Genomic DNA, 19,638 nt, shown 5'->3' with positions numbered 1-19,638 from the left:
TAAAGAAATTTTGGTAAACAATGCAACTGAAAAAATACTCTCCTATTTCAGTCAAGTTCAAACTACGAAAACTGAATTCGATAGATATTAATGTTTAAAAACAAAGCAATAATGAATAAATAGCGCATAAAATTTGGATGAGATTCAGATATATCGCAAGCTTCATAGGTTACTTGGATTGCTAAAAGTCAAACATGTGTTTGATGCATTAAAATTCTTTTACTTGTTAACAAACAAGGGTTAAAAATAGTTTAAAGTTGAGTGGACTGGGGAGTCTTCTCGATCACTTAACTCTCTAGTATTAAGTTAGGTATCAGCCAAACCACATCTTGAGTGTCAGCTTATTAGACAGGTGCTAAATACATAACTAACATTCTCAGATTTTCACTGAAGTAATTCAAATGGACCCTGAAACTTACCAACATCTTTTTCTGACAAAATTACGTCGTCTGTTTACCTTAGGTCGATCAGAGGATCTGCCCGTAAGAGATTTATTTCTGAGAAGTAAAACGAAAATAGCGGTACATTTAGAGCAAATCCAATAGAGCTATTAACAGCGAAATTGGACAAAAACTGGAAAGATGGACTGTCAAAAAGATCACAGTTAATTTAGATAGTAACATAAAGTATCAATCGATATAAGCACATAATCGAGTAAAAAGCCGACAGTAGGACAACGTACATTCTTAATGGATATACCGCTAGGCTAGAACGACGAAAGCGTACCCAAATGAGCAAAATACGAATTTTAAGGTAGTTCATGGCATGATATTTATAATTACGAAATGAAATGAGAATGATGAAAAATGGATGTTACACAATGTTGGGCATTATCAAGAATATTGTTTCTATCTACAAAGTCTGTACATGTTCATACGAACACGTTCGACAAGCACTTAGTACGATTAACATTATCTATTTAAAATACATAAAAAAAGGTAACATTAGAGTAAAATTATGCATTCAAAACGACAAAAAATTATATTCGCACTACCGCATATAAAACTTAGCAACAATAAAATTAAAAACAACCGAGTTGTGTTAAACAGAAGTGTCACACTTCAGTGATAAATATGATACATTATAAATATGAGAGTACCCTATTAAATATATACATACACATCACTGTTAGACTGTTAGATTTTTATAAAGCTTTAAAACGAAGATAAGACAACCGTAATAACGTCAATTATTTTTACAATAACACGCAACCAGCCAGTTATATACAACGTAGAACCTGGAACATACATGTTTTAACACAACTTCGGCAGAGCGAGGTACCACAACAGTTGAAAACATTAAAGAGATAGATAATATGATCCCGGCAAAAAGACAAAAACCGTGAAATAAAAAAATTTAAAGGCTGGTTAGAACATTTAGGATCTGAGGGAAGAAAAAGAATATAAACATCTGCTCCGTAAAAAAACAATTCTAGGCTACGTCTCCCAACGAATGTAATGTTCTTTGTCTGACATCATGATTGCACACTAAAAAGTCCCAAAAAGCGCGAGCAATGCTTCGGAAGCAACCTCTAATTCTAATTACTAGGATGGCTGGTGATACATTTAAGACAAGTGAAATGGTAGAAGCACTCTACTGCTTCACTCGTTATCATTAATTTAAGTGTCAACGCAAACCAGTCATGAAGCAACATATCGAATTTAGAGGGAACAAATTACAAACCACACGTGTTTACACTGTTGCTCAAGACGATTGGAAGACTGCATTTTCTCAGAGTTTCTATCAAAACAAGACTGTGTTACTTAAGTATTCTAAGTTAGCAAGCGATATTCTCAGTAAGAAATCAATCCCTGAAGCGTTGAACGATGAGAGCATTATCACTAGACGAATGTCTATGACGAGGTTAGACAAGAATAGGGACACTGGAAAACTTACAAACGCCACTAAATGTTAGCACTTCCAATGACAGTTTGTTATAAGCTCTGACTCAACCAGTAGCATTCGAGTATACAGTCTGCACAAGGATGCTGTACTGTGGTGAGCTTTTAATTGACAGACAGTCCCATAAAATCTTGCAACCAACAGAATCGAACGCTGCCTCAAGGTAGAGAAATAGAACTGTGGTTAGGAATCAGTAGGTTTGTCTGTATTCCAAAATTTGATGAGGAGCGAATATTTGGTATACGTAACTACTCCAACTGCTAAGACCAGACCCCAATCATTAAAGACTTTCTAGACTATTACATCTGGACTATCGTAACTAATGTTTGAAGACTAGGTGACATGGCTCAGAATCGATCACTATGACGTCGGTGTATACACTCTTTGTCTTCCCTTAAACTAAGAGATTAAAATCATTTTATACCTTTCTTTCTAATTCTCTCTTCCTGTACTATATCCTTATACACAATCTTTCTTTTATGTATTACTGCAATTGAAGTAACTACTCCTATGAATTTGATGTTCATCTTGTTGTGTTAATGAGTTATGGCAACTTGGACCGATGCATATATGTGCCTGGTACTACGTTGTAGCTGACTGACTGACATCTGGACCTGCTGCTTTACTCCACTTTAGATAAACCATATATTCTCAACTTTATTACTGTTCAGAGGACTTGTGTTGACATTCCATTGAATTTGCTTGGTAACAGTTAAAAACTGGATGGCAGTTGAAAACCAGTTAACGTGTTCTTCAAAGTGTTTTACACATCGTTTTAGTCTACTGGGTTGAGAGTGGATTACTGCCCTATCTTTGTCAGAAATAGTCTAACTTATAACCTTTTTAATACCAATCTACTTGCATGCCTGAAAAGTAGTCTATCATTGTCCATTGAGCTGCTTTTATAATCTCTCTTGCTTTCACTGACCAATACTGGTTACGATCATTGCATAGACATGTCAGTTTATGTCTATGTTGTCTTCGCTCCGCATTGTGTTCCAAACCTGATAGGACGAGTTTTTGAGCATCTATCAATTCAGTAGATAGTATCAAAGTCCATCAATATTTCTAGATCTTTTGGTTCAAATCACTGGTAGATAATACAGTTGTTTTCACAGCTCTCTGAATATCGTGCCAGTCTACATTAGGGTTATCATTGCTTTTATGATTGCCTAACTGCTTCTCTAGTTTTTCCGGTAATAGATTTTTGACATCTTGTAGAAATGCTGAACACTAATACGTTTTCTTGTTGCAGCTTTCTTGACTTCAGTAAAGCTCAATTTGAAGCATTATCAAATTGAAAACAGCGCAGCAGTTCGTTCCGTCCTACTTTATAGCAGTGAAACATGGCCGGTAAGAGTAGAGGATATTCGTGGGTTACTAGTATTCGATCATAGATGTCTTTGAAACATTGCTCGTATATTCTGGGATCATCGAGTAAATAACTCAGTTGTTAGGAAACGGGTACTAGGTAAGGATGGCAAATCAATTGATGAAGTAGCGAAACTTCATCAGTTGAGATGGCTGGGACACGTGTTACGTATGCCCAATCACCGACTGCCTCGACGTGCGATGTTCTATCTGATGTTTGTGCTGATGACGTCGTTCAGAAGAACGATGAAAGCTCTACGACCAAACCATCCAGCTCATAGAACAAAACTCCACCAAAAAAGATGTTCAATAGTGTAGTAGGTTGGAAGAATGTTAGGGGCGGCCAGACCACAATATGGCACAAATCCATGAATTCACTGACAAGTGGATTGAGCTATGTTGGTAGGTGTAGACTACCTGGTTGGGATCCGCGAGATGATAGCAACCGATGGTTAGAGACCCTGAATGACATGGCTCAAAATTGTCTGCAATGGAGCAGATTCGTCCACTTTTTATGTTCTCTCAAATTCTAATCTTCTGAGACCTTCATGTCCCTTCTTTTTCTCTTTCCAAATTTATTTCACTGTATTATACTTCTTGAATAACATCTTCAAGCCCTAATCTTTCCGATTACTGCTTATACTTTTACTACCTCTACCACTATGGGATTTGAATCGACAAATGCATCTCTGTGCTAATGTGGTATGGTAACACGAACTGATGTACGTACGTGCGAAGTTCTGCGTTGTTACTGACTGACTGGCTCCAAAATGAACGACAGTCTTCTAACAATCTTTCCCGACGATAGGTGATGGTAATATGGTCTATTTGTGTCCATCGATCTGTCGATTTTGAGACTTACGATGTATCTTTGTATGCTCAAACTTAAAACTTACTAAGATCAAATAGTTATATGCTAGGGTTACGCTCGACCCTCCAGTTTTCTAAGAACAGCAGAAAGCTCTATGCAAAACTCATATTTCGTTTCATCTGGACTGCAGCTATTTAAAATTTAGACAGAGAAGACGAAGAGGTGCCACCAAATATATCTAACTTTCTGTGCTCCTAATATCTCTTTTAGTCAGAGAGCGTATAAGAGACTATCTATTGAGATGCAGTCCAGGTGAGTCTATTCTACTTTTGAATTAAGTGGGATGCATACTCCAGCGAGGAAACAGGAAGTAAAAGTCACGTCCAGAGATACACAGAGGATAAGACACTCCAACCCTCCATTTTTGCTACGTGACGTTCATTCAATGACCACACTTGGGTTCCACAGGCATGTTTTGAAGCCACAGCACAAATTGATAGCATGAGATTCTGTAGTACCACCTAAAGAAGCCTGATGTTCGATTAGACATACGGTTAGAACACTGAAACTCCATCATGTAGTCCAAAGCACAGTTCCTAAGAGCGATTTGTTAGCATTAGTGATTCATGGTGATAAAGACAGAGAAGAAAAATTGGTAGTGGGGATTGAAGAAATATTAAAAAGTTACGGGGTTTGATTATTAAAAAGGTGGTCTCGAATGCTGTTAAAGATATAAGGGCAGTTGTCACATTCGGGTTGTACACAGAGTGGAAGGATACTTTTTCTTATAGGCCTGAAAAATAAGCTGAATTAACAGTGACTATAGTGACCCGGGAGTGTAACCACAGAGCCCAGTCAGTCAGTCAGCTACAACGTAGGACCAGGCACATATGTGCATCGGTCCAGGTTGCCATACCTCATTAGCACAGCAAGATGAACACCGGATTCATAGGAGTGGTTAGGTCAAAGGTGGTAATATATAGGAGAAAGATTGCATATAAGGATATAGTATAGGAAGAAAGAATTAGTTAGTAGAAGGAAAGATATGAAGTGATTTTAATCTCTTAGTTTAAGGGAAGACAGGGAGTGTTTACACCTACGCGATTGTGATAGATTCTGAGCCATGTCACCCACAGTCTCCAACCATTGGTTACGAAAGTCATGCGGACCCCAACCAAGTAGTCTGCATCTACCAACATGGCTCAGAACAGAAGTTAGTGACTTCAAGCACTGATGCCACGTTTTGGTTTGGCCGCCCCTAACTTTCTTCCAACCATCCCCAACATCGGTTAGCATTGCGCGTCGTGGTAATCGGTGTTCAGGCATACGCGACACGTGGCTCATGCGTCTCAGTCGATGAAGATTAACAACCTCATCAACTGATTTACCATCATCCCCTAATACCCTGTGTTTAACTTCACTATTACTTACCCGGTGATCCCAGCAGACGCCAGCAATATTTCCAAGGCATCTGTGGTCAAATACTAGTAGCTTACGAGTCTCTTCTACTCTTAAAGGCCATGTTTCGCTGCTGTAAAGTAAAACAGAACGGACTGCCGCGCAGTATACTCGTCCTTTTATTGATAGACGGACATCTCGCCTTCGCCATAGGTGACGTAAGGTGGCAAAAGCCAATCGAGCTTTTCGAATCCGGGCTGAGATTTCGTCCGATACCAACCCATCAGGGCTGATCAGACTTCCAAGACCACAGAGCCCGAAGGACAACAGTTCGAGGTTAGTCGTGCACAAATGTTATTCAAGTTTCTGATGTATCGGCTCCATACTGTAAAAGAGTTACTTACAGAGACGAAAATCTATCGGTAAGGTGAAATATAGGACCTTTAAGAGTGACCATTTATAACCCCTTGCTTCAATTTTAAAAGGCAGCAACGCCATACTGGTTATTTGGAAGAAACTTTACTTCTGTACACTCAGCAGTATGACTTCGCCCTCGAAATTTGGGTTGATACCTTTAGTCTTTAAATAACCTGCCTAGCATGATTTGGATTAATTAAGTTATCATAATAAACAAGCTAAACCACCACGTCATTGTAGCAGCTACGACTGATAACTGAAAAATGACATGGGGTTAAAAATGCCTGGTTCATTTTAAACAATAATAAATTAATGAATTACCTGAATTGTGAATCCATTTTTTAGAAAAGAACCAGGTGATTGTAACCAAACTTCTGTAAATCCACCTTGTACATTTTTCTTTACCCAAATCGATTTGAATTTATAACCATCTACTTGTCGATTACTACGTCTTGAATTTGTTTGTGGAATGCTTGAACTATCGAGATTGGACCCAGATGTAGAACTCAAATTATTACATGAACTTTGATTAGGCTAAACATAAAAAATCGAAAGTCGATGAAATGGGAAAAAGATTATTATTTTTTCACAGGATGAGAGAACAATCTGAGAATATTTTTTAACTAATATAACTCAGTTTACTGGATGGAACTATGTTTTTCCAAGTTTACAATCATCTCGTTTAGTATACCATTAATGTTACTACTATCATTAAGATTGTTTTGCATATTATTTGAATGTTAAAATAACATAAAGAATGGTGATCGACTAAACAACCAAAGCGAAACACAATACATTCGAGTGAGAACTGATCATGAATGCTACCCTACTCAGTCAGTCAGTCAGTCAGCTACAACGTAGGACCATGCACATATATGCATCGGTCCAGGTTGCCAGATGTTGCTTGGAAAGATATACAAACAGCTGTGGAAACAGCAATGAAATCTATTAGTGACTTAAACCACAGAGTTACAAAGAACCAGTGGATTTCTTCAAAGTCTATCACACTGATGGATTCTCGCAAACTCGTCCCATCAGGTTCCGAACATGATGAAGAGCGACAACAAATCAGATCTAGGTTAAGCAAAAGTATAAGGAACGACCGTGAGCAGTGGTGGGCAACGAAAGCAAAAGAGATGGAAAAGGCGGCGGCTATAGGGAACACAAGACAGCTTTACAGACTAATAAAAGAAACTGGAATTAATAAGTCAAGTGTAAGTCAGACTATTTCGGGAAAAGACGACACTCTCATCTGCTCCCAGTCCAGACGTTTAGAACGGTGGGCGGGACATTTTAGAGAACAGTTCAACTGGCCTTCAGCTACTCTACAACTACCCTTCCATTCCCAGACAGTGTGAATGGAACATTGAAGTAGGTCCCCCAACTCTAGCTGAAGTTCAAGAGGCTATGGTTAATCTGAAACGAGGAAGGGCAGCTGGTCCAGATGGATTGGCTCCAGAAGTCTTTAAGAGTGGTGGTCCAATTTTAGCGATTAGGTTGACTAATATTTTAGCTAAGATCTGGGAGTTAGACGTTATTCCATCTGACTGGTCGCAACCACTTATCATCCCAATATATAAGAAAGGGTCAAAATCATCCTGTGACAACCACAGAGGGATTAGTTTAACTAATATAGCATCTGAAATACTAGCCTCGATAATGATCGGACGCCTAACTAAGACTCGTGAACTGCAAACACGAGAAAACCAGGCTGGCTTCAGATCTGATCGTGGTCGCATCGATCAAATAGTCACCATTCATCAGGTTCTCGAACACAGGCATACTTATCGGCGTCCGACAATGGTGGTCTTTCTCGACTTAGAAGCGGCATTTGACTGTAAAGCGAGAGGTGCTGTGGCAGTGTCTGTCATTGAATGGCGTACCTCAGAATTACATAAACCTTGTGAAGGCTCTTCACTCGAACACTACTAGTCGAGTCAGAGCTTATGGCGAACTGTCATCTACTTTTGCAACCTCAAGTGGTGTCCGTCAAGGCTGTCCACTTTCTCCATTTCTGTTTAACTTCATCACAGACCTACTGATAAAAATAACATTCTCATCGACTGAATTCTCGGGTATTGATCTCCTACCAGGAGGTCCACTTATCGACTTAGAATACGCAGATGATATAGTCCTGTTTGGTGAAGACGCTGACAAAATGCAGAGTCTTTTGTTAGCACTAAGCAACAATGCCAGAATATTTGGAATGCGCTTCTCTCCCTCTAAATGCAAGTTGTTGCCTCAGGACTGGCCTACTGAATCGTAATAATTGTGAATATAGGAAACTGGAAGAAATTATCTCAATAAAAACAACAATTTCTACAGACCTATACTGATCATTGTCATGTGCTCATTAGTGAATAGCGTAGAAAGGTAGTTCTAGAAGTTTAACCATGTCGGCCGTGAGGCAGTTACCAACCAAAGACGGTCGCACAACAGGAGATCGTAAATGCGCTCTTCTGATGAGTCCCACATTAGAACAGGATGACCCCCAATGCTTTCAGGTTTTCAATGGCGGTCTAACATTGATTGGTTCATGACCACAACAAAGAATATAGTTCCGCGGAAAACTTTAATTTAGATCATGTCACTTACTTAAACCGCAACATTGTATTAAAATTTACTTTTAAAAATGGTAGTCAGAAATAAAACAGATGGTGTTGAGTCATTTAACGAAAGTGTTGTACATAATCAAGTACTGAATATAATGGTTTATAACAACTGGAGAGGCGCTGCATCACTTAAAAAGTAATAAAGACTAATAAATGTTTTGAAGTATTGAGTGAGTTGAAGCTAATATGAAATGATATTTTTACAAGAAATGAAACAGGTAATTACCTAAATTGAGAATGTGTTTGATGACTAACTAACTTGGATACCCCTTTAGACAAAAATGGATAGTGCTCGGATTTGCGTTTGGTAAGTGCATGCTTTGAACAGTCTATATTGCCGGATCCATAATAGCAAGTAAGCCAATAGATACACAGTGAGATGACCCAAAATGCCAATTTATCCTAGACATATCTACAAATGAGGTGTTTACTAGAGGGAAAAGTTCGGAGCTCCACTAAGTAGGTTTAGCTTATAAACCTTGATAATCTGTTGTGCAATATTCCTGTTGTCGCATCCCCTTTGAATTTGGCAGTCATAAATAAAATTTTCAAAACTGTGAATTTACTTTCAGCTGACGTTTTGGCTTCAGATTACTATCAATAAACCTGTGGAGAACCATCGAAGTAGAGGTTTTTGATAGGTTTTAACGAATTCAAAATTGACCGGGTCATTTGTCTAGTCTCAAAGATATTGGATTAGATTTCACTTCCTATTCAATGACTTAGCACGTTAACTACATTTTATCGATTATAAGAAATAGTCAGATCTGTATCAATGAAGAAATAATATACTTTGAGGAATAAAGTGCAATGATGTTTTATTTCACAGGCTTTCACTAATGATGGGCAGTTTAAAGTATCTAAAGTCCGTTTACAAATTTACAAGTGCAAACCACGTACACTATGGGAACAAAGAGAGAGAATTACACTCACTCTTAAATACGTTTCACAGTCAAAAATTAAATTTTCAATAGACTATATATGTGCAATCTCAACTCTTTACTGACTCTAAAATCATGGACAAAATACTTCAATCTTCTTTGTTTTGTTTAGTTCATTCATACCAAACGAATCATCTTTAGTGTTTGTGAGTATAAAACGACAGAGTTCAAATTATCTCAATAGCTTATCCATCCATACGTTTTTAGTTTATATCAGTTACGAATGTCGCACATAAGACTCATTCGTATACAAATTAAAATTTAGAATATTCATTATACATACGTTCAAACAAGTGTAATGTTTTAATTGTGAAAGATATTTACATCCGAAATAACCATGTATTACAAAAACAAAGTTGGTGTGTTATGTGGGATGGTATTTGAATAAAAAATAGTTTTACTGTCCAACCACTGTGATTTTCTATCCTTAAACAAACTCTTGTCTTTTATGATAAATATTACGGAGATAAAAAAAGAATTCTAATAGATTAAACGTAAGTTAGTTTCGAAATCATTTTTTAAAAGCCACTAAACATTAATGTCTGTAATAGATTCCAATCATAATAATTCATGTAAGTTAACTAACTTGCTCAGATCGATGAAATGGTAAGTTATTCATTTGACTTTCAAAAGTTGTTTCATTTAATGGACTAGCCGGAGGTACAATAAATATCTTGGTGCCTTGTTGAAGAATATCTGTATATTAAAAAATGGGGAACTTTAATGTCAAAAGAGTAAAGTACTTAACAAATAATAGAATTCATTAACTTGGCCAATACATATTTGTGTACTCGGCTTTGTTTATGCGACAAATAGCGATATATTGGAGCAGAACAGCTCTTAAACCTACAAAAAGATAACTGAAAGTTACGATTTGATCACTAAGCCGTGAATTTACTTAGAAATGTTGGTAAGTGTTTGTGTATTTACCAAAAATGTTTATTCAACTTTGCTTATTCCATACTGCTGACTAACATAAGTAATTGTAAAACAATCACATCAATCAAACATAATTAATAGTCAGAGGAGGATGATTTAAACTATGAATGTTGATTTTTAATGCCATTTTGTGTTCAAAACATCAGCAGTGAAGCCTGGATCATTAATATAAGTTAGCTACCACAACCATCCTATGGTTGTTAAAACTTACGAACAGTGTTGATGAAAAATACTACAAGGATTCTTAAACAGAACGGTCCTTCTAAATATTTTCTTAATAAGAACGGGTAGAAGTATCTGCCTTTAAGAAGGGGCTATTTGCTATATACCGATGAGAATAATGATTGGCAACTGTCGGGATCTATTTTGGGACTAATAATATACGTATATCTTTATCGTATAATTGTCAAATATCCAAACTATTCATATTCGTGTTCCTCTTATCATAAGCTTTATTTTGACCTATGAACTATTATTATACGATTTACCATTTTTGAGTTATGCCCAGTCTATCAATTACTGTCTCCCACATTCATAGCCACATTTAGCCAAATCTTGTACAAATGCTGTTTTCTATTTTGAGGTACGATGTGGTCTATTTGGTTGGTATATAAACCCAGTATGTTTGAAATAAATTATTCATATCGCAGAGGCTGAGATTAGTGTTCTGGACTTAACAGACAGGGTTAGGCAGAAAGAAGAACCGGTAAAGACTCTAGACTGCTCGTATGGGTTTTATGCGTCATTGGTCCGGTCGATAAATCACTGTTCTCTAATTGGCGGTATCATTACGTTATACATTAATAGGACACAGGGCACAAGTTATAACACTATTCAACCAACTTTTTGAGCACAAATCAAGGGATCGATTACAAACTAACAGCTTTTAAACTGTAAACTCTTTTTAGTTCCAAATAATGGTAACGTTCAAAATTTACTTTTTGCATTCATTCCGTGAGATACAGTGAACTAATGTGTAGGTGTGACTAGACAACGTTCAAATCAATATTTTACCTAACACTAGAATATTGTGGAGAAATTATCCAAGATAGGAAAAAAAGAACTACATACTTGGTGGTGATTTAACACTCATTGAATAATCTCCTCCGTTAAGATGTATGGTATGATCCTGATTTACTTGTACATCATCCACAATAACAGAAGACTGATTGAAATAGATTTTTCCATTGATATCTGAATAACAAGAACAGTGCGTATTGGATTTTTCAGAAGCCACTGATCCATATGTTACAGATCTCCGACTAGAGCGCTGGTGAACATTGGTTGATGGATCAGTTCGTGCAATTTTAGATAAAGAATGGCTTGGTGACTCCACTGAATCCGGTCGTTTAGGCTCAGGTACAGCAGACGTCGTGCACTTGGGTCGTTTTCCATTCACTCCACCATTATATTTGGCTTTAATTTTGGCTGATAGAGATGCAGGTTTCTTTAGGTCCCCCCGAGCCACAACAAAAGGGTTGGAACGATAAGATATACCCTTGGCTGACTCAACACGGTGTAAGTGACCTCGTGTAACTAAGATGTCTAGAGAAGATAAAACGAGGCTTTCAGGAATACTATGGTGCTTTTGGCAAAGTGCCAGGACAATCTCTTGTACAGGGCGTCTTCTTAAGTTTTTCAGATGAACAACGATATTCATGACTTTTGATATGATAGAATCAGATATGAGAGATTGATCTTCACGTGATGGTAGGGATTCGGAAGCGTCAACATCTAGTTCCGGCTTTGAAGTTGCACTAGTAGGCTGAACACGCTTTTTGGAAACCGGTTTAGAGGCAGTAGTAGGAAGAGATTTAGAGTTTGGTGAATTACTGCGGTGGAGAGATCTAGTGCTCTGAAACTCATGTGTGGGAGAAGCCTTTAGCATAATCGTAACAGATTTACGTGTTTGCCCGAGGATAGAATTTTCTTGGGTATCAGAGGTAGTGAAGTTACCTACATTCTTATCTCCCTTCAGGAAGTTTTGAGAGACTTGCTGATTTGCAGATGCTGAATCATTTTGTTTACCAGCACCATCATTGGGCTGCAATTTGCGTTTGCTCGACTTGGGAGTATTACGGTTTGATTGGTCAGGAAGTGATCTTGATGTTTTTTGTAATCGTTGTGAAGTATCTCCGCAGTTATTTTTAGAAAGTCCGGCAACAGGAACTCTATCCATGGGAACTTTACAGTCATCTTCAGCCTGAATTGTATTAGGACTAGATAGTGAACCAGTTGAAGCACCAGAAACTTCACAGGGAACCCAATCATTATCTGGGTGTACCGTATGATCTGAACGGTCAAGTGTTTGGATGTTCAACAACGCACCTGGATCGCAGACTAATGGTGTTTGAGAAACACTGGACTCAGAACTCGGAAGGGATGACGAGTGACCAGAATAAGTTCCCGGTTGTAACGAAAAGAAACTAGTCGAACTTAAGGCTACTGAACTTGGAGCAGAACGACGCGACGTTGGCCGTACAGTATTTCTCTTACCTAACTTAAAAGGAAGTGGAGGTGGTTGGCTTTTGGTAGACGAAATACTGCTCTTGTCTGCAGCTAAGTCGTCATCGCTATCTTTTTCTAATTTTACAGACATGTCATGAAATTCATCTGTTTCACACTTCAAAAGCTTACTACGAGAAACCAAGGGTAGAGAGTAACGCCTTTTTCCATGATGAAGTTGGCGGTAACGGATGTGAAAGTCTTGAATTAATGAAAGGCATGGTTCGCGAAGACTGGTGAAGGGTTCCCAAGAATCTTGCTCCGGAGGAAACCCCTTCCATCTAACACGGTACTCCACGCGACCACGGCGAACTCGTCTGTCTATAATGCTCTCAACCTAAAAACGTGAAGTTCAAAGTTCAATTCACGAAAAGCAATGTAACATTAAGAGAATGAGACGCAATCATGAAACTACGTTATAACTACCAGCTACAAATCACCTTAAGCCTTGGAATTCACTTAAAATAGTATGCCAAAACAGTATCATACGAAATACTTTTAAAAATAACTAAATTCACATATCACTGTTTTATGAAGTCAGATATTTTGCTGCTTTAAGATGGAGGATCTTCAAACTAGCAACCACAGAACATTTTTATATCATATTTAATGACAATATGTTGGTGATGGCATGCTGACCTGGGCAAATTATTTATACCTAGACATTTGAGCACTCCAAATGTCAATTTAAAATTCCAATCAACTACGACGGGATTCTGAAAACTAATTTTCGAAACTGTAACCACCAGAGATAATCAATGACAAATAGATACCAATACCAAAGGACCTGGTGCAAATATGCATTGGTCTCACTTGTTGTATTTCAGAGCAACGGCAAATTAACGAACAGGTAAAACAACGATGGGTGAACGACTTTACCAGCAATAATGAAAACTAGAAAAATAATTAAGAGTCAAGAGAAAAAAATGAAGTGGACAGAACGAATATTGTACATTACTTTGAAAATTTGGCGCAGGAGACGGAATTAATGCGCCAGTATCAGTGAGTTATCACACGCAAAAACTAGAAAACCTCCACATCTCCACATAGCTAAGCAGGGGTCCGAGTGTAGAGACAACAAAGCCAACAATCCCAGTTATAAATTTTAAGCCTCATCAAGACTTACCAGTTCTAACAATTAGTTCGCCCATAAATTCAGCATTACTTGATTATTTTATTATAAACGAGCAATGTTATGAAAAGACTAATCAGTAATCCAGGATTTAAGGATATACTCTTTTCAAAAGTTGTCATAGATTCGCAGTTATGTGGAGCGGATATCTGTTCATGAAGATTATTCATTTATATGATTTCACTGGTGTGGGCCAACGTCTACGCTAACGATAAGCATTGAAGTGGTAGAGTGTAGTGACTACTTAACTCATCTTGGAGGTCTCAAAAGCCCTTGAAATGGATTCAGAAAGCTCGATTAGTCTTTGCCAACTTAAATCATCTCTCGCTTGCTCGAGATCTCCACTTGCTAACCAAAGGTCGAGTATGCTGCACATCAGCTCGCTCTATCTACTTTACGGTTGTGAAACGTGGTCTTTAAAGTAGGCGACTTATTCGTAAAACTGATGATTGTCAAGACCACGGAGTGGGTAGTGCTGAGATTAGACACAAAGAACTAGGTAAGCGTTCAAAGTTCGTTGATGGGATTTGAACATTCCTTAACTTGATTAGTTGAGACATACCATCTGAAATAGTCGTCTATTCTTAACAGATGGACTTACTAATATCTTACCCATAATCTTCTAATTGGACATAATGCCAATTGATTTTAACCACTGATCGTTCCAGTTAACACAAACAAAATCCTCTTGTGTGATAACCACTAGAGTCCGTGAAGATCATACTCAAGAAAACCAGACTGTCTTTAGACCCTAGAGTATTTGCGTATACCAAACAGTTGCTCCTCATCAAATTTTGGAATACAGACAAACCTACTGATTCCTAACCACAGTTCTATTTCTCTACCTTGAGGCAGCGTTCGATTCTGTTGGTTGCAAGATTTTATGGGACTGTCTGTCAATTAAAAGCTCACCACAGTACAGCATCCTTGTGCAGACTGTATACTCGAATGCTACTGGTTGAGTCAGAGCTTATAACAAACTGTCATTGGAAGTGCTAACATTTAGTGGCGTTTGTAAGTTTTCCAGTGTCCCTATTCTTGTCTAACCTCGTCATAGACATTCGTCTAGTGATAATGCTCTCATCGTTCAACGCTTCAGGGATTGATTTCTTACTGAGAATATCGCTTGCTAACTTAGAATACTTAAGTAACACAGTCTTGTTTTGATAGAAACTCTGAGAAAATGCAGTCTTCCAATCGTCTTGAGCAACAGTGTAAACACGTGTGGTTTGTAATTTGTTCCCTCTAAATTCGATATGTTGCTTCATGACTGGTTTGCGTTGACACTTAAATTAATGATAACGAGTGAAGTAGTTGATAATGTTCTACTCTAATATAAACATTGTGTTGTCATTCAAAAAACTGACTGACAACTAAAGATGAAGAGAAGTATCATACAATAAGAGTATGAATAATCTAGTGAGGTCGTTTTTACAAATGAGTGATACTTTTACTGACAACACTATTTAAGCAGTAATAAATATCTAAAACAGATGAATTTTATGAACAACTAATTACTATCACTTTGACATAGTGTATCCGATGAATCATGTATATTCTATGTGTGTGTTTGTAGACTGTTCCATAAAGAGCATTAATTTTCAATTCTGGGAATGTTGCTTCATGACTGGTCTGCAGTAATACTTAAACTGATGATAGACAGTGTAGTCGAGTGCTTCTACTATTTCACTTGTCTTGGAAATATCACCAGCCATCCTAGTAATTAGAAATAGAAGTTTCCTCCGAAGCATTCCTCGCGCTTTTTCGGGCCACTTAGTGTGCAACCGTGATGTCAGACAAAGAGCTCTAGGTATAGGTGGCGAACCAGTTGACGAGATAGTGAACATCAATCAATTTAGGTAGTTTGGACATGTATTACGTGATCCCAGCCATCGTCCACCTCTACGTGCGACATTAGCTATTGTAGGAGTTTATTCGAGGAAATCTGTAGGCGGCCAGACCAAAACGTAGGATCAGTCAGTAAAGTCACTTACTGTTGGAGTGAGGCATGTTAATGAGTGCAGTCTGAAAGGTTGGGGTCCACGCTATTCTCATGACCATTGATTAGAGTCGTAGAGGATAATCCCGAGTCGTTCGTCAGGGAACAAATGTATTCACTGCTGATCTTCGCACCTTAAGAATTTTAACTAGCTTTTAAATCCTTTGGTTCATGAATTTATTCATTTTCTTCAAATCATTTTGCCTATTCTTAATACTTTCAATCACCTACCAGGTTCTGCCATATGTACTACTGAGTGACTCAGATAAGAAACAACTTGGACTAACTAGGCTGACATATAGGCATGAGATATAAAACCACAGCCTATCTAGTCAGCAGTGGAGTGAGATACAAAATGAATATTCCACAACCAATGGAAGATATTTCCAGCACTGGCCGCGTAGTTCCTACCAAAACTAATTTCCACCAAAATAATAAAGTGCATGGTGAGCTAAACCTTTACGGCGAAAAAATTGCCATATGTTAAAAGTGGTTGACTGCTTAAATCTAGTGGGTTAAAGTCCATAAACACAATATACTTTAGGTAACATCGGAAGGACGTCGAGTAGCTAACACGTAGTCAAACTTACAAGAAAAACACTACCAATCTATTGAAACTCTATTCGGAAACATCTTAAGACCATCAAACCTTAAATCCTTTCAGAGAGTCAAAAAGCGGAGGTTACGCAGCTCTCCAAAGTCGCTGAGGTTATGTATCAAAGATTGGATTAAATTAAGTGTTAAACAAAAGCTCTTCAAAATTAAAACAGATACCCTTACTAGGTAAATATTGTGCTCCTCGCTTTCTGACTGTTTCATACCACGTTAGTTAGTATTTTGATAAGCTACCTACTACAAGCGAAGGTTTTGAGAAGTGCGCGTAAAAGTCGGACTTATATTAGCGCATAGCCATGAACAGAAAGGGATAATCATTACATCCTGTTAACATGCTGTCTTTCTAGACTACTATAACTTGCTACGGTGTACATAGAAGTGAATACAACCATACTTACCATCATGTAAGGCACCGAACTTATGCTAGTAGCCAATCGTCTAAGTAATAAAATATCAAACAATATTATCAAGTTCAGTAAACCTCTCTGATCTTAAGCCTTGAGCCTCGAATTTAGACTGTATTTTAATTGATTAAGCAGGTTTTTGAGAGGCTGTAGATGTGTTGACCGTGACTACAAGTATCACGGATGAATAATCTCTAAATCAAATTGTTCAATGGATGCTATGTGAAGTGATAAGTACTGTTTGTTTTAGTGAACTGAAAGAGGAAAGGGTGTACATCGAAGTATCGAATACAATAGTATACTTTACTCCGTTTGTTACCTAATGTATGCATCCTCTCTTTTAATGATCTAACATCTCTGGCTGTTTATTTCCAACGCTCATTTCAGGGAAGAACACGTGTAGGTTCAAGTTTCCATATCGTAAGTCTACTTGAATAGTAGTTTTTAGTACGTAGGAGCCATCATATTGTGTTATCGGACGCTCTTTTATCCTTTTTCATAGGCATTCCAAATAATTTGGGAATGAAAGGAACATCATTTTCGTACCTGTTTAGCGAACATGTTAAAATCGCTAGCTTTCCTTTTTAGCAGGGATATAGCTAGAGTAGTTCATAAGAACTTGAAAGAAAATTGAAATCCGTTTGAAATTTCGCATGATAACTAGAGAATAATGACAGTGATATAGAATAGTAGGTGAATTTAACTACCAACGACTGTAATAATGAATATATCCCCCGAATAGGAAGTCCTGTAAACCTTTCAAATTGATCCGTACTTCATTCGTTTTACTGAGGAAATCCTATCTGAAGGCGCTGTGCCACGCATTCCCCCCGGATAACCATCTGGTATTCCATACCAGGCATCCCTCTTAGCAACTAGCCTGATCAGTTCAAGCACTTTTCGACATAAAGTATACCTTCGGAATGTGTCTTCAAGCCCCCTAAGTCCTAACTTCTGGTACGACTGAGTTTGGGATCCTCCGGTTATTTAAGTGTTAATGACGCAAGTGTTTCCAAGCCCAGAATATCCGTGACAATTTCATGGCCATGAAATAGCTTTTCAAATACTGCTTTGTGTATCAGGTGTAAACGGTTTCGAGAGCTCAACCAAGACGTCATAATCAGAAAGCAGCAATAGAGAAACTAAATCAAGTGTACGACAAGCCCCGCCTATTAGCTTTGCACTCTTTGACGATTTATTGAGACAGATACTCGACATAACTAATATTATTTACTCTCCCTTAATTTCTGAGTAATCGAGAATGGTTTCTACATTCAGTTCTTTAGATATCACCAAACCTGCTAAACCCCTCCAAACTTATTACCAGAATAACACAGAAATCAGTTGTTTTCTTTATTAAAGAAATAATATTGGTCTGAAAGTGATTAGAGAGAATTGGAACTGTATCCTAGTCATCGAGGGGATGAGAAAAGTATCTCAAGTAAAGATCGAGATCTTCAGAAGTGAAGTATATGATTGACCGTGACCCTTTAATGAAAATATCTCGTGAGAATTACCCGAAACGTTATTAATATCGGAAGTATGGATTTGGAAACCTAATAACTATTGCAACTAATAAACGGAGAACCTGTTTTTTTGTACACTTCACCATTAATCAGAGACAAACACATGACTTAAGAGCTTCAGAATGTCTCGTTGCTCTAGTCCTTGCTCCGGAATCTAGTTTTCATATACCCATAATCCCACTTAGAACTGACTCCTCTGAAGTCTTAATTATGTAAAATACTTGAAGGAGGTCAGGTCTGTTTTTCGACTAAGGGATTGCGAAATCTGACTAAGATTTGAGCACAACATATTGGAATATATCAAGAGAAATAGTTATGAGACAAATGAAGCTGTTTTTAATCTGATGAAATAGAATGCGCTAAATCTGGGGCTTTCAATTCACGATCGTCGCATTCTAACTTTTCTGCCTTCGAAACGACTCATTTCATAAATTGTTAATTTTTCAATGAGCTATGAGCATCTTGTCAATTAATAAAATCGAACACTTATATGTTTAACACATTTTCTGCTCATAAAGCAAAGGTGTAAGCTACTCAAGGACAAGTACGTTAGGGAAGGGAGGAAAACGGACACATATATATGTTGTCGCCTTAATCCAGTCGTTCCGTGTTACTTTGATATTTTCAGAAGACCGAACGACCCATCTAGGTCTTTCATATAAACTTATGGTGAAAAAACAATACATTAACAGTATAATTAATTATTTAACGTTGTCTTTAAACTCTCCGTGATAATACAATACCGTTTGTGTTCTTGGTCGTGTTATGTTGAAGTCACAGACTTTTCATAAGTAGTATCATTTTGTCATGTCGTGCTCCGAGATACGGAATGGCCAGTCGTGTACAGACCAAATCACGGCAATACGGATTATTGTTGAACAATCAATGGAATGTAACTCATCACTATATATCAATTTCCTTGACTATGAGAAGGCATTTGACAGTGTGGATAGGAGAACTTCATGGAAACTTCCTAAACACTATGGGATACATGAGAATAACAAACGAACTCTTGACAGGCCTGTAAATCTCCTGTAGTGTAGGTGTATTTACTCGAGTTGGACAA

The 19,638-nt window shown here is 37.7% G+C and overlaps 1 protein-coding gene across 1 annotated transcript in view; it reads right to left on the bottom strand.

Annotated features, from left to right (window-relative positions):
* CDYL2_1 (Chromodomain Y-like protein 2) overlaps positions 1-17,257 on the bottom strand; it is a 37,490-nt gene extending 20,233 nt beyond the window's left edge. Inside the window, exons 1-5 of the mRNA XM_035730278.2 lie at positions 17,041-17,257; positions 16,808-17,003; positions 11,463-13,233; positions 10,039-10,148; positions 6,221-6,433 (exon numbers count right to left, since the gene is read on the bottom strand). Coding sequence (XP_035586681.1) covers positions 6,221-6,433; positions 10,039-10,148; positions 11,463-13,233; positions 16,808-16,846 — 2,133 coding nt within the window. The 5' untranslated portion in view covers positions 16,847-17,003; positions 17,041-17,257. The remainder of the gene's footprint in view (positions 1-6,220; positions 6,434-10,038; positions 10,149-11,462; positions 13,234-16,807; positions 17,004-17,040) is intronic.
* Positions 17,258-19,638: the final 2,381 nt, after the last annotated feature.

The sequence above is a fragment of the Schistosoma haematobium genome, chromosome ZW (assembly GCF_000699445.3).
Source record: "Schistosoma haematobium chromosome ZW, whole genome shotgun sequence".
Lineage (NCBI taxonomy): Eukaryota > Metazoa > Platyhelminthes > Trematoda > Strigeidida > Schistosomatidae > Schistosoma > Schistosoma haematobium.
The sequence above is the reverse complement of the archived record's forward strand: the minus strand, read 5'-3'. Positions and strand labels throughout refer to the sequence as shown.